The 15,916-nt window shown below is 34.5% G+C and overlaps 2 protein-coding genes across 2 annotated transcripts; one reads left to right on the forward strand and one right to left on the reverse strand.

The window, feature by feature from the left end:
• Positions 1 to 217: 217 nt before the first annotated feature.
• On the reverse strand, positions 218 to 14,222 carry LOC123675905. Its single transcript, XM_045611465.1, has 9 exons — positions 14,012 to 14,222; positions 13,717 to 13,918; positions 13,071 to 13,244; positions 12,761 to 12,910; positions 9,758 to 9,987; positions 9,448 to 9,694; positions 8,120 to 8,330; positions 3,762 to 4,130; positions 218 to 503 (listed from the first exon to the last, which is right to left on the reverse strand). The coding sequence occupies exons 1-9, from the start codon at positions 14,173 to 14,175 to the stop codon at positions 388 to 390; spliced, it is 1,863 nt and encodes a 620-aa protein (XP_045467421.1). The 5' UTR covers positions 14,176 to 14,222; the 3' UTR covers positions 218 to 387.
• Positions 14,223 to 14,268: 46 nt separating this feature from the next.
• LOC123675906 (60S acidic ribosomal protein P2-like) lies at positions 14,269 to 15,714 on the forward strand. The gene is made up of 4 exons (XM_045611466.1): positions 14,269 to 14,419; positions 14,636 to 14,807; positions 14,990 to 15,088; positions 15,590 to 15,714. The coding sequence occupies exons 2-4, from the start codon at positions 14,636 to 14,638 to the stop codon at positions 15,658 to 15,660; spliced, it is 342 nt and encodes a 113-aa protein (XP_045467422.1). The 5' UTR covers positions 14,269 to 14,419; the 3' UTR covers positions 15,661 to 15,714.
• Positions 15,715 to 15,916: the final 202 nt, after the last annotated feature.

Consider the following 15,916-nt stretch of genomic DNA (forward strand, 5'->3'; position numbering starts at 1 on the left):
TGATGATATTAAATGTAATTTTTGTTACGGCACACCTTTGATGTCTTTTTTTTTATTTCAATCTACCACGAAAGATTTCGCGATGCATTAATTAATATATTTCGTATTTTGGCACATATAACGGTATGATTCTTTGAAAAATAGCTGAAAAAAATAAATATCTTTCTTATAAAATTATTTTAATGCCATTTGTATCTTGTATAGAAGGAAGGTCCAGTTTGACAAAATGTATATATAATTCTAGTTTTATAGGAATAACAATTTTTCATTACAATTAAAGCACTCATTAATTGATAAGAAGTAATTACACTTAAAAACAAATTGTTTGAGAACTTACATATAAATATATCATGTATAGTTATAATTCCTAAGCAATAATATTTGTGTTCAATTCTTTTGAAAATGTCCTGGTATGGGTCTGTCAACTTTGCGCTTTATAGGTGGCAACTTTTCTAGATCAGCCTTCACGTGCTTTTGTTTTCTTCTTTGTGGAACCAATTTCTCTGTGGGTATTTTGTAGATTATCATAAAAAAATGGATGAAATTTTATCCTAGAGAAAATGGTTGGATCTGTTAGTGTGCTTCAGATTCAAAGTTGGTTTTCGAAAATTAAAAAAATAGGTAGAACTATTTTCTAACAATCGTCACAAATGTCTGTTTTTTTTTTAATAATGAGCCGGAAATGGTCTCAAACGATAAGGATTGACTCACTGATAAATCCGTCCTCAAATTCGATTCTGTACCTAGAAACTTGAAATATTCAGTGTAAGTTGATCAAGATGAAAATTCACATTTGGTTAACAATTTGAATTCTCGTCCGAAATGATCGCGTAATCAGAACCATAGATAATTCAAGAATATCGAAAAAATTGAGGAAAGCACCAAATATTCCCTTAACCACAAAGGCAATAGAGGTGATATAATAGTATATTATTCAACGAGCGGTAATGTAGGTCATAACTCACGCAGATGAAGTTTGCAGCACGAGCCGCAGGCGAGTGCTGTAATTCATCAAGTGAGTTATGACCATTACCGCAAGTTGAATACTATACTTTATCTACGACTATATCAATAAATACCAAGAAAAAAATACAGACTTAGAATATAGACAGAAGGAACGGGAAATAAACATATGTGCTCGATCCCGACTACAACAGAGATGGAAAATTAGTGTCACCAATCACAATCGAACTAGCTTCGGCTAGCTCGAGTCCAGTACAGAGTACAGACATAGAACTATATTGAAAACCCTTAGTAGTTGCCTATAAAAATGCATTAAAATATACCAAAAAACATTCCCTGTAAACGACGACTTAATGACCTTACTGCTACAAACTCCTTTATATTTTTTCGGGCAAGTAATTCTGTATGGTAACATTAGCTGTTTGTCTTTTGGAAATGTTTACCTATATAATATTTCATCTTAACTATCTGAATTAATCGTTTTCAGCAAAACATTCACAATAATTAGATATCAACTTAATATGAAAACGTCAAAATTATTAAAGTGACATTCCCTCGAACATTCCTCCCCTCAATAACAATAATGGAATGTTCCCTTTCGGCCAATCGAATAGAAGCAGAGAAGTATAGAAGCACAGATCCATATTTTCGATTTATTATAGTGAGTTATAGCAGTGAGTTATTATAACTCACGATGTTTGTTAATAGATACTATTAATTGCTCAAAAGCAGTTGAATAATGAATATATAATTCAATAGGAGTAGATAAAATACCAAGTTCAACATCCGTGCTAAATTTCAAGCTGATCTTATCATCAGAAGCATAGAAAAAGTATAAATACTAAATATTTCCATGATTACAGACCTGATCGGTTTCGAATATTGTCAACATAGAATTATGTATATATGAAATAACCAATTCAAGTTTTGTACAAGATGTTGTGTTGATAGTGCTATCAGAAATATAAAAAATTAAGGAAAATAGCAAAAAAATTATCTAAATTTTCTTAATAACAGCGTATAATAACAATTTTGAACTTTACCTATGCAAAATAGTGTCGCCATAATCATAGGAAATTCAAACACTCAAACATGAATAGCCCATATTTCAGTGACTATTTGAGATTTTGTCTCGAGCTTTTGAGCGCTCATTCGTTCATTTAGCAATTGCACTCTTGCAAATAGATTTGAACTAAATGATACAGGAGATAATATTAATAAATCACATCTCATATGGGTACTTATATCCATAAGACTTTAACTTGGAGAATATTAGAAGTAGAAAAAATATATATATAAAAGTATACACACTGTCCGTAATTTTTTTTTCAAATGGAACGCCCCAATTTTCCGATTACTCTAGATGAGCTGATTCCAAAAATGTATCACATGTTGATTTCAATTGGTACAGGGTGGACAAAAACTCCATTTCTACTTCAAATTAAATCTAAGCAATAAAACATTCACGAACACCAAAAATATAGTAGAACTAAACTGTCATTGAACACCAATAAATTACTAAACAAATAATGACATTTCACAAAAAACTAGAAGACTATGTTTTCTTTAAATTGATAATAAATAATTTCTTTCATATTCTGTCTGCTAGACCACAAGTACCAAACATGTTTGGAAACAGCTCATTTTTATTAATCTAAAAATGTATCAAAGTATTTTTGATAATATTGTTAATTTAACCAATAAAGAATGTTACGCTTTAATTTATGAGCACACACAAAACTATTGTATTTTTGTCCACCCTGTACCAATTGGAATCAACATATGATACATTTTTGGAATCAGCTCAGCTAGAGTAATCGGAAAATTGAGACAAAATGGAAGTATTCCATTTAAAAAAAATGACGGTGACTTCATTACTCGAAAGTAATTCACCCTGTATATAGAATTATTATTTTAAAATACGGTAAATTAAAATCAAAAATCGACGTGTTTCAGGATTATTCCTTAAAATGGTCTGTTTAGCTAAAAATGAATTTGTTCCATACGGACACAGTGTATATAAGGTCTCCGAGAATGCAATTGGTGTATGAATGACAAGCAAGGGCGGTCCTAGCCTTAAATTTTGGGGTGGGGGGGTCACCGTTATGGGCTTAAAGTTTTTTGATGGGACCATTTCGTACATTGTTTGCTTGAAACTCATATTAAGTGTTAAGTGGATCCATTTGGGGAGGGAGGTCATGACCCCCTTGACCCCCTCCCCCTGGAACCGCGCTTGATGACAAGTGCTCATAAGCTCCCGACTTCACGTCAGTACTTTCCCCATTTTTTCAGAAAACGAAAATTTTCAGATACCCATTTAATGGCTCAGACAAAATCAATCAGAAGGAAAAATCCAAGAAGTTTAATAAGATAGCATAAAAGTGCAGATATAATGATGAAGACAAAATCGCAATAGCTATTATTGCAAATAAAGGAACACTCTACATCGATGATTCCTTTTATGATACTACTTAATGCCAAAGGGAATGGCAATGTCGAAAATAAAATCGATCTAGAAATTCCAACGAGAGAATGATGAACTATGAACGAAACTCTAGCATAGACAGTACTAGTCCAATAAATGAATTCGTGAAAAGACCCTTGTGGAACCCCAGTTTATCTCAACTACAGAGGTACAAAGCCAGGATATGCAAACGAGAGATACTAATGAAGAACAGCGCACGAAAGAATATGGTACAGTTCTACTCTTATTTTTCGAATTGATTAATTCATAGAAACGTCCCTTGTGGAACCCCATCCCTAAACTACGGAGGTAGAAGGCCTCGACTGCCTCTTACCCTTCGATTGAGAGGTGGAAATGGTAGGCAATATTGATGCCGATTTCTCCCTCTCTTTAACGCAGGGCTCTTTGGAATCCACCAATAAAGTGAACTTCCTTTCGATGAGCCTCTTGAGCTGCGATCTTCTAGTGGCCGGGTCCTTGTTGGCATCATCGAAGAGGTCGGAGTCGTATCGGTCTTCCAATACCATAAAGGCGCTGTCCGACGAGGGCGTCATAATTGCCCCCATATTGGTGATAGGGGTGGGAAGATGGGTGTCGGAGCTAACGTCCTTGACGATTTTCTGGGCCACCGCAGCGGCCGCCCATTTCGACTTGTGGGTTTTAGGGTTGGGAAAAGAGGTACTGCTCTGACGGTTCATGCCATCTGAAAAACAAAGTTCAAATATGTTTACTTTGGGATTAGGTGACGGTTCATTAGATTAGAAGAAATTGTGAAATCAATTGAATGATGAAACCAAGTACATATATTGAGGAAAAGGTAAGTATTTTGTTTTTGCCCCCCCCATTTTTTCAACTAAGTCTTCTTCAATGGTCAAAAGTTGACAGAGATCTACATCCAAAATGGCGAAGTGGTTCCGCTTTCAGTCATGAAATGTCGTCTCCTCTCGATTCTATCCCAATGGTTTGAGTGTATACTACTAAGGCTTCTTTAACAGTATTGCGCTCAATCGGTTCTGTCGTGGACTATTGTGCGTCGAGTATGGAGGTCCTAAAGCAAGAAATTCACCATACCAGGGTGATTCAAGGCGATGGCCTATTAGACGTTTATGGAAAACTAATCATAACTTTGTGCTGAAAATTTGCATGTTGGGGTTTCAGACAATGGTCTTTCTCCCTAAAATATTTTCAGATTTCTACAACTTCCGGTTATACCGGAAATAGACTACTACTTCCTTATTTCAAATGGCACACACATTATATTATTGCATCAGTTATTGGATTTTTTGATGAGAATTTCAACATTATGACATTCTTGGTTCTTAAGTTAATGGGATTCTTATGAAAAAAATGGTTGCGATGAGGACTTTTTTCGGATATTTCTGCAGAAAAACCGTTTTCATTTTCGATTCTGCAAATACGTAGTATTATAAGAATGTTTGCGGTTTGGACCAAAAATGTCCACGGTGTTTATCATTCATCAATACTCAAGATTTTCAAATTAGAACCTATACTTTTTATTATTTCAGTAGATTCTTCATATATAAAGAGGGGCATTCCTCAAATATACATCATATTGGAATTAAATTTACACTTCAGACGGTTTTCAACATTTCCTTTTCATTATTTTTCTTATTACTCGAGAAACACCATTTTATAGCATGACATGATTTTCTTATTCTTCTTCTTCTTCTTTCTTCTTCTTTCTTACATGAGATGGTAGTTCATATAGGTAGGAATCTGCCTGTTGAAAATTAGTCAACCCCTTCCGACGTAGATGTCCAGCATTCTTTCTAACGTTTCGGTTGTCTTCCCTGGGTTCTTTCCCGTTGGTTTGTTCTGCCTTGCGCCTTTTACCAGTCTGTTGTCCGGCATGCTTGCTTATCCCAGTATTTTCTCGTCTGCCTCACAAACTTTACCACGTATTGAATCCTGCTTCGTTCCCTTAGTTCCCCGTTTCTCACCCTGTCCAATAAAGTCTTTCCATGTATTCTTTATATTATCCTCATTTCTGTCGTTCTCATCATTTGTGTTGTCCTTGCCGTATCTGGTCTTGTTTCCGCAGCATAAGTCATGATGGGTCGGATGGCTGTCTTGTATATTCTTACTTTGCTGTCTATGTTGAGATATTTATTGCGCCATACAATATTCTGAAGACAACCTGATATCCTCGAAGCTTTCATTGTCTGATTTCTTACTTCCCGCTTTAGGTCTCCGTCGCTAGTGATGTCTGCTCCTAAGTATGTGAACTCTCTCACCTGTTCTACCATCTTTCCATCAATCTCCAGTTAACATCTTATGGGTTCTTTAGATGTTACCATATATTTTGTTTTGTTTGTGTTTATGAGCATATTTAATGATTTGGCTTCCTGGTTGAAAGCGTGAAGTACTCTTTGTAGATCGTCTTCTGAGTCAGAAATGAATACGGCGTCATCGGCATAGAAAACAACATGAAAATACACATTCCCCATCTTGTATCCCGCTGTTTTTAAATATGAGAGGGCTTAGGGAGTAATTTTGTCGCCTGAAAAAAAGAATTTTCGGCTCCCATACTGAAATAGCATCAATACCTTTGTACTTCCGATGAGGAATCTTGCAATCTTGCGTAAATAACTTTAACTAGTTTCGAATGCAAAATCGTAGGAATTTCCATATGTCGAATGTGTAAACATCAGCTTCTAAATAATTCGAAAGCGAAGGTAGTCTAGGTTTGGAGATTCTTATTCAAGGAAATGTTGATAAACGCAGCGGAGCGGAACAACCCCAAGCTATTTTAAAAAATCATGGATGAAATATGAAAAAGCGGCCAGCAAACTGGGCCGAATTGCCACCCCATAAACAGAGGCGTCTGAAACGGTCGTTTCACTGTTTCACCCCTAATGCCGGCCCTGCTATACTCTTATACTCTCTGCCCCTTTTTTTCACTTCCCCCTTTTTCTCTTCATGTCTTTCCATTTTCTGATTTTAATTTGTTTGAGAAATATTTATGCGAATTGAAAATATCTACTTTTCATTTGATCAATTAACATTCCCAATTCATTTTCAGGAATCTGTCAATTACCATCGTATTTTTCCACTGAAATTGAAATGAAGAAAATTTAAGGAAACTGCTTATGATTACATTAAATTCACATCGTCATTTTTATCAAGACTTGTTTATTATCTTATCATACGAAATATATTTCTAAGCGATCTAATTCAATACAAAGATCGTGGTAACAAAATGGCGAATGAGCTGGTTTCAGATGTTAAGTAAGTCCTCATTTTTACTTTTCACGCGAGTGGGCACAAAAACTTTTCAAATTTTCATAGTAATTGGATGAATGGAATAGAGATGCATAAAGGTCAAACAGAATTACTTTTTATATACAGAATATAAAAGCTGCACCAATTAAATGTCATAATTTTTATGCGCTCGTTCCTGAACAGATCATTTCGTCCGATGTTTGTATACACGATAACTTGCGAACAGAAACACCAAGAAACTTGATATGTTCAGGATACGTTGAGTTTTCGAATACAGCACATTCACTAAAGGTCAGAATCCGGTAAGGGGTTCCATAAATAGGGCCGTTTGAAATAGTGACAACAATCAAGATCTGAAAATCCCTCTGAAGACTGCTGCTAAGCAGTCTTCAGTGGGGTCTTTTTTTCCGGTCATTCGATCAGAATGCACAGTGATTTATTTTGTATCTACAAAGTTTTTTGGGAAATATTAATCAATTTTCTTGAAATTATGTATGGAACTTCAGTATTTGGTAATCTTGCTGAATCTACAAGTGTTTGGTTTCTTCAAATCTCTGATCATTTTCTTTTCATATCATATAAACGTGGAAATAAATATCTTAGGTTAGAACATACATCTAACTTCTAAGGTACCTATACATACCTAGATTTAGGAATTGTTTGTCATTGTTGTGATATTTGAAGTTCAAACATTGAACTTTCACAGAAGAATATCACTTACATATTTATTTAAATATTAAAATATAAGGTTGAATGGTGACTCTTGTACCAAATGAAATAAACAACGATAATAAAAGAGTGTATATACCAGAGCTAATATGGGTGGTTGTGAGCTCAATTCGTTATTATTATCGAAATGAGGATAACTCATTTATTGTAATGTAAATACTAATTCGTTCAACAAATGGAATGTTGAAAGTGAGTTTATGATGTTTTTTCTGATCTCATTTTCAAGGTTTAAATGGTATAATTTTATGCTGGTAAACTTCAGAGTGCGGGTTTCCAAGGGTGGCATAGCTCATTATGAAAATTCAAAATGACTATATATTTTCATCTAGGCCGAATCGGAAAAAATCAAAAAGAAAAAAGTGTTCTTTTCGACCCCAATAATCTACTATTAAAATATATGTACAAGTCAAAGACTCACCATGTATAACAACTATGTCCAGTTTTGTTTTAAATTTAGAGTGAATAGCTTCATCAGAACCATAGAAAATTCAAGAAGTATGTACAAAAAAAATTATGAAAACTCTAACGTGAATTTAGGAGCTTTGGAGCGCTCATTTAAGACATTGTGCGCCAATTGCATCCTTGGAGACCCATATATTTCTAAATATATAGTTAAGGGGTCTCGAAGTGAATAATTGGCACATGAATGAGTGAGCGCTCAAAAGATCCTGACTTCACGTCAGTGCTTTCCTCATTTTTATATTTTAACCCAATTCTTACCGTTAGCCAACCATTTTATATTTTCCCAGATCTTCTCCTCTCGTATGGCTTGCAGAGCTGTCTTGTAACGTTCTTCGAAGTTGCTGACTTTCGCTAACCTCCATTTTTCCGGTCCTAGTCGTATGGGACAAACATCATCTGATTTTGGTCCCTCTGCTGCAAATTTCAGAAAACCCGCAAGATCGTCAGACTCGTATAAGGGCTCCTTTTCCTAGAAGCCGATTGAAGTTGTACAAATTAAATGAGACATATATGAATACATCTTCAGTTCTCATGGTTATGTCGCTATCAGTCACTGCGAAATTACTACCACATACTATAAAAAATACTAATACTACTAGATCTAAAAGCGTGGACTCTTCTGAAGGGTGTTTTTTTTAGAGCTATAGAACTTTAAATTGCAATAAAACAACGATGGATTATTCGATTGACATGAATTTTATTTATCCGCAAGATAATCTTGTGGCATTACATTTTAAATATGATTTCTGGCATATGACCGCCACGGCTGGCTCGGATGTAGTCCAATCTGGACGTCCAATTTTCGAAATGGTCAAGGGTTTGTGGCTTATCCGCATAGACCAATGACTTTACATAGCCCCACAGAAAGTAGTCTAGCGGTGTTAAATCACAAGATCATGGAGGCCAATTCACAGGTCCAAAACGTGAAATTAGGCGGTCACCAAACGTGTCTTTCAATAAATCGATTGTGGCACGAGATGGGTGACATGTTGCGCCTTCTTGTTAGAACCACAGCTCCTGGACATCAGGGTTGTTCAATTCAGGAATGAAAAAGTTAGTAATCATGGCTCTATACCGACCACCATTGACTGTAACGTTCATCGTTTTTGAAGAAGTACGGACCAATGATTCCACCAGCCCATAAAGCGCACCAAACAGTCAGTTTTTCTGGATGTAACGGTGTTTCGACATACACTTGAGGATTAGCTTCAATCCAAATGTGGCAGTTTTGTTTGTTGACGTAGCCATTCAACCAGAAGTGCGCTTCATCGCTAAACAAAATAAAATGGACGTAGTGCGCGATACGTATTCTGCACAGAACCATTATTTCGAAATGAAATTGCACTATTTGCAAGCGTTATTCAGGCGTGAGTTTATTCATAATGAATTGGCAAACCAAACTGAGAATAAATCACTTGACAGCTGTTAAATCGGTCGTCATCTTGCCTACTTGAAGTTATATACCTCGAAAAAAACACCAGTTATATATGACAATAATCGTTGTTCGAAAACAAATCTATATAGAAATTCTAAAGTAGATCTGTCAACTATACAATGCAAAGATAACATTCGAAAATGATTTATACCCCAATTTGAACAGTTTTTCTTTTGGCTTTCCACTTGCCCATCAAATTGTCCATCCCAGATGTAGTGGGTTTCACAGACGCTCTTCGTTCTTTCGCCTGATAAGCCTGAGGCACTTGGTCGACCGATGTGTCAACCTGCTTCTGGCCGTACAGCTTACGCATCTGCCACCCTATCCCCTCCAAAGCCTTAAGGGTCTCGTTAATTCGAAGCATTTTCCCTAGATCGTCCCTCTTCTTCTTCACTAGCCTAGAAAAGATGAGATTTTTATAGGCCTAAATCGATCTCGTCTTCGAAGCTCCAAAAATGTACCTTCCTCTGCGTCTGCGCACACGAAAGAAAGCCATGTCGAATAAGTGTCTCAGTGCCATCCTGGACCAGCTTATGTTTCGAGCCACAGAGTCGTACTTGTTGCAGATGTCGTTGATCACGATCTCCCAAGTGTTGGTCTTATTTTTTGCATTATCATACTTCCTCCGCATCTCCGAAAGTTCGTTTGAAAGACTCAGGTAAATTATATTCCAGTTTTCCAGCAATCTGATCTGTAACAAAATGGGAAAGTCTCGGGGTAAGTAAATGGGCTGACCTCATGGAGGTAGGTATAATGTTGGAAAAATGATTCACAGGGCCATGAGCGCCCGCAGAAATTTTTCTGAGGGCAAAATGAAAATTATTGAAAAACGATAAGGCGTCCATGATTGTCATTGAAAACCGGAAAATTGTTGTGAATCCATTACTTTCCGTTTTTCCTTGCCCTTTGGATTGAGAAGGTTATAGTGAGGGTGTTGTGCTGAAAAATGAGGCAATCAAAAGCTCAATTTTTCTGTGTTCATCAACAGTTGAAACCATAGAAATATTGAGACTCTTAGGTGAAAAAAGGTTTTTGGCCATTTTCTATTATTTATATTGATACAAACCATACGATGTTATATATTTTTGAAATCAGGAAAAATTAAGCTTTCGAAAAATAGCACAGAAATCTAGTATTCTCATTTGAAAAAACATAACTTTGGGTCATAGCTTCGTAATTAAAAACCCTTTTGAAAAGACGAGCACGTCACTGAATTCTATGTAAAAAAGTGCCTGTATAATGTTTCTATTTCAGAGCTCTGTCATCAGTATTAGCGGAGATATAAATGTTTTTCGATATCCCCATTTTTCCAATTTTCGTTTATAACTCGAAAACAAAAGAAGGTGGCCAAAAATAAATACTACCCTCGTTAGTTTCTCAGAAAAAGAGACCGAGAAGAGGGTATCAGATTGCCTCTGGTGCAAAAGTTGTAGTGCTAAAACATCGAAATTTGTCCACCCTGTACAGTTTTTCAGATATTTCGACATATACACTAGGGTTCTATTTTGTTTGCATCGGCATCCGTTCAATTGTACAGTGGCGTAAAGGTCCCAACTAAAACATGTCTGATCTTAAAAATAATTGAAAATTATCATTTTTACAGAATAGGTCAAGGGCGTAGAAATGGGGAGGGTAATTAACCCCCCCCCCCAAGATTTCAAAAATATATAATTGCGAATTCTTGCAAAGACGAAGAACGAGAATTTTTCCATAAAAAGTGAACCAATCTTTTACTTTCCTCCGAAATCGAAATCCACACGGCAGTAAAAAATCGGACCCTTTTACGGTTTATGAGTTTATTATTGCTTTCAAGATGAGTAGGTACTTTTATTGCACTACGAGGACGTCTATGCCCGAGGTTCATTATTTTCTTTTATCTACCCGTTTTGTCGGCCTCTTATCTGCTATCTGTGATTTTTGCATTCGTCATCGGTATACACGGTACACACGACAAGCGCTCAACGCGCGTTGAATGAGCGCTGGATAATTGGATACCGTTTGCATGGTACGCGCTTGCCAAGCGCTGAATGCGCGTTGCCGCTACCGCTCGTATTCAGTTTGAATTTTACATTTTGGTTTGAATCTTAATTCAGTATCAGATTTAGGTGAAAATTAAACTTTTTTAAGTTTTGATAGGTAATTATAGATCGAATAGTTTCTATTATTCATCAATTAAAACTGAAGAACTGGCTTTTTACTGAGCCGTATTTGAAAAACAATTGAAAACATATATTTCAGTAACAAAACATTCATTTTATAAAAATTGAACTAGAGTACCTTTTTCTAGTTACATAGTAGCATATCTTTCAAGACAGAGAAATTCCGGCATCCGTTGGCAACTTCGTCGACTTTAGGAAAGTGCTCAACAATGATAGATATCTTATACAAAAAAATAATAATATTTCTTTGTATCGTAGTGTTCAACTACTGAATTAATACCTAATTTAGGTGGTGGAAAAAACCCCTGGATTCCTAGGGAAGTCAATGATTTTTTTACAGTTTATTCACATCGCTAAAAGTAATTTACATTCCAAATATGGTTATGCTCCGACACGTACTTTCGGAGATACGAATTTTCGAAGTTTAGGGGTTGAAAAACTACCCCTGGATCCCAAGGGAAGTCAATCGTTTTTTCACAGTTTATTCACATCGCTCATAGTAATCTACATGCCAAATATGGTTATGCTCCGACGGATGTAAAAATTTATATGGTTTACATATAAAAAAGCCCGAGTTTGTAATGAAACTTCAATACTAATTGCAATAAAAAAATTATTGGCCAATGGATCCTACTGAAAAAAGAGCCAGTAGAATATTTTTGTTTCATATTCATAACACCAGTATTGAAGTTGAAGAAGTTATGAGGAACTCTTCATTTCAAGCCATTTTCAAATGTTCACTTATAGCTTGAAAACGGTTTGTGGTTTTCGCCAAATTAATTCTCTCAAAAATCGAGCCTGACAATGTGCCTTTCATTAATTCTACCTCTAAGGGATTCTGAGATCCTTCTCAATAGACAACGAATTTGGGTCAGCCGATTATGTAAATTGACATGACGCAAATTTTTCTCTTTCGAAAACTCTCGTATATCATTTTCATCATAAATATTTTCATTTTAAGATCAATTCACACCCACCACTTTCAAATCTTTACCCAACCACAAATAGGTGGTACGACTGTCGCAGCTACAACTTTTCAACCGAAACTTGTGCCATCTGTTGGGCGTCTGATAATGATTCATCATACTTGGTAGACTGTTACAGTTTTCTGTTTCACAAAAAAGTTCGATATTGATTATCGATTTGATCTTAATATTATAAAAACCACCCATAGATATAATTATTATTATAATAATACATTATTATAATATATTATTATAGGTCCATAGACAACATTTATAATTTTCTTTCATAATTTGCTCTTTTTTGTGACGAACATAATATGTAATTCGAAATGGTACTTACGTACAACGTCTGTCTGGAATGATATTCTTCACTCGTTTCCTCCATGTGCATTCCAACAGTTTGCTTTGTTTCATCCAACAAAATGTACCTATTTAATACATGAGCTATAGTCCTGAATCCTCCAGTTATAATGACACTGTTAAGATAATCCTAAAAAAGTTCAAATAATAGTATTTTTTGAAAACATCTATTCAATTGTCTTGTAGGTAAAGAAAAATATATTTCGATGGCATATTGATGCAAAAAAATACATTTTAATATTTTGTTGGAAAAATTCAATTTTTCAAAACCTATCAGAATTAACACTCACCTCATAAATATTATGTATAGCTACTTTTCTCTTCAGGTTTTCAACGAGTTCTGCAATTTTCTCGGATTCAATCTTCATTTGACTTATTTTTTCTGTACAATCGACTTTCATAGTTTTCATTTCTTTGAATTTTTGTTCAGCTCTATTCCTTTTGTTCGCGTTTTTGGATAAAAACTGAAATCAATAATTAATTCGAAATTGTATTTTTAATGAATAAATAATTATAAATAAATATAATAAAATTTTTTATAGCTTCATAGTTCCGAATGAATGATTTGTTAAGAATATTAGGTACAGTTTTTCGAGATAAATATAATATGTATATGTTTTCAAAATCATGAAAATGAATCATTTTCTTTGAAGGTGAAAAGAAATGAGCTGGACATCAAATATACCGAATTTATGTACTAGTTGAATAATTAATCTTTTTAGTTCCAGAAAATCAAAAATGGTGGAAGCGCTTTCTTAAGATTTGTTCTACCACTATCAGTCGCAAATGGTTTGGAACGAAGAATTATCAACAAATATTATATCAGCATTGGAAATTGGAATTATATTAAATATATGATATATGGAAAGAAAGTTCAAAAAAACAATTTCCATAATAATTAGGAAAACTATAATGAACTATTTGATTATAATTAACCTTGCTGAACTGTATGAAATTACTGCGCAATAATAATTCCTTATCCTCTAGGTCTTTCCATTGTAATGCCAAATCTTGCTTCTTATTTCTAGCGTCCTCTTGTGCTTTTTTGAGTCTATAATCTGTTTGATGTAAAATATTTTTGGCTTGCAAAAATTCCCCCTTATATGAATCTGGAAGTTTATCCATATCCAAGTCATAACTGGAATAATATTATATTGAAAAAATTATATATCTAATAACCATTTTTATAAATATCGTTTTGGTTGTCTCTTATTCTGCAATACCTACTTACCAAGGTGCATTGAATATTTTTTTCGACTTTTTATAGTAATACACATTATTATAATTAGGTTTTTGTGGTAAATTGAATTTCCATTTCCAACTATCTACAGTGGATTTCAATTCTTTTCCCAGTTTTTCCTCATGGTCATTAGATTTAGCAGTTGACACTGCCATTTTGTCAATGTCTGTTTATTCTCAATTTCTCAATAAAACTGCCATATAATATAGTAAGTTTATTCAATATAATCGCATGGCAACGTACAACTCATCTTGCTTCGAAATATTTCAAAGAAGAAGAAAACTTTGACAGTAGGTTCGATGGATCAAATTTTATGATACCTGGAATAACCTCCAACTCTGCCATTCTCCTTCACCTCTCGTTTTCAGTAGTACTCGTTTCGTGTCCAACGACTTAAAAGTAAGTTATTTTAAATATTAAAGTTTTAAGATTTCAAAGTTGAAAAATATCATCTAATTCTTCTTAGTTTTTATTTCATCTTCGAATTTTGAACTTTGTTATTTTAATTGTATTGATGATTGTTCGAATTCTATCAGATAATGCTAGATGTATTTTTCTAATATTCGATATTTTTTATACTAAAATGTGCCTCTCTAAACATACAATTGTTTTCAGATGCGTTACGTGGCTGCTTACCTTTTGGCCTCTTATGGCGGAAAAGTTAATCCAACTGCTTCAGATTTGGAAAAGATATTGAGCTCTGTTGGTATTGAATGCGACCTAGCTAAGGTCAAAAAAGTTATTGACGAGCTTAATGGAAAGTCCATTGATGAATTAATTGCACAAGGTAAGTTTTTTCTCAATTAAAAATCACTACTTTGTCTCAAATCTGGATTTTAAATGATGATTCAAATTCACACCATCTTTCGTTTGATATTTTATGATGCAAACATTTTACCTGAGTTTTGCACATGTTTCATAATTTTTTTTCTTGTTTGTTTACAATCTCTAATAATATATTATTTTTAGGACAGGGTAAACTTGCTAGTGTACCTTCTGGTGGTGCTGTTGCTGCTCCCACAGCTGCGTCCGGTGGTGCTGCAGCCCCAGCTGCTGAAGAAAAGAAAGGTATTGTTACTTCTCTGAAATATAATTTTCAGTAGTTCATTAATCATAATACAACTTTCAATGTATAACATAATTTGTATGAAATACATTGAATATTAGTTGATACATGTATTTCATGAAATTGGATTATCCTAGTAGAGTATATCCAAAGTCACTTGAACTAGTCCATAAAAACACTAGGCCAAATGTCCCTTTGTGGTGGATACCACGATCTACTATTTAGCAGTATTTACTGGAGTTCATTTTGAAGTATTGTTAGGCATTGAATTCACTGGTCCCGAAGATGTTTCTGGAAACATGGACAACCCTTGAACAATGGAAATATTTTGTCTTCCTCCAAGTGACGTTGGAAATACTATAATTCCTTTTTATGATGATTTCAAAATTATCACCATCTTTCGGCTGAATATATAATGCTGAAATTTTTATCTGATGTGACCCTTATTTTGTAACACTTTTTCATGTATATTGTGGTTTTACTTATATATTTTTCTATTTCAGAAGAGAAAAAGAAGGAAGAACCTGCAGAATCAGAGTCTGATGATGACATGGGCTTTGGTCTCTTCGACTAAGCTTAAGAACAATCATGTTTTCAAGTTTTTAAATAAATAAATAAAACCCTTAAATACTGTTTTTTATCACCCTCATTTTTAAATTAATGTGCTTCTCAAACTCTATATAAGTTCGTGTAGTTGTAAAAAAATTAGTATAGAAAACTATATTTTTAACTAAGTTGCCACTCGAAACCAAAATTGTGTTCTGAGAAATAAAGAAAAGATTATTAGAATTCTGTGGTACTGTCAGTAACCACCATCGAAATCGTGCGCA

This window comes from Harmonia axyridis, chromosome 3 (genome assembly GCF_914767665.1).
Source record: "Harmonia axyridis chromosome 3, icHarAxyr1.1, whole genome shotgun sequence".
Taxonomy (NCBI): domain Eukaryota; kingdom Metazoa; phylum Arthropoda; class Insecta; order Coleoptera; family Coccinellidae; genus Harmonia; species Harmonia axyridis.

Bases quoted from the DNA above. Each gene is read 5' to 3' on its own strand.
- LOC123675905 (XM_045611465.1), bottom strand. From the start codon at position 14,175: ATGGCAGTGTCAACTGCTAAATCTAATGACCATGAGGAAAAACTGGGA. The intron at 13,919-14,011 runs GTAAGTAGGTAT...ATATTATTCCAG, and splicing joins AAAATATTCAATGCACCTTG to TTATGACTTGGATATGGATA. The intron at 12,911-13,070 runs GTGAGTGTTAAT...GAACTTTTTTAG, and splicing joins CTATACATAATATTTATGAG to GATTATCTTAACAGTGTCAT.
- LOC123675906 (XM_045611466.1), top strand. From the start codon at position 14,636: ATGCGTTACGTGGCTGCTTACCTTTTGGCCTCTTATGGCGGAAAAGTT. The intron at 14,808-14,989 runs GTAAGTTTTTTC...TATTATTTTTAG, and splicing joins TGATGAATTAATTGCACAAG to GACAGGGTAAACTTGCTAGT. The intron at 15,089-15,589 runs GTATTGTTACTT...TTTCTATTTCAG, and splicing joins AGCTGCTGAAGAAAAGAAAG to AAGAGAAAAAGAAGGAAGAA.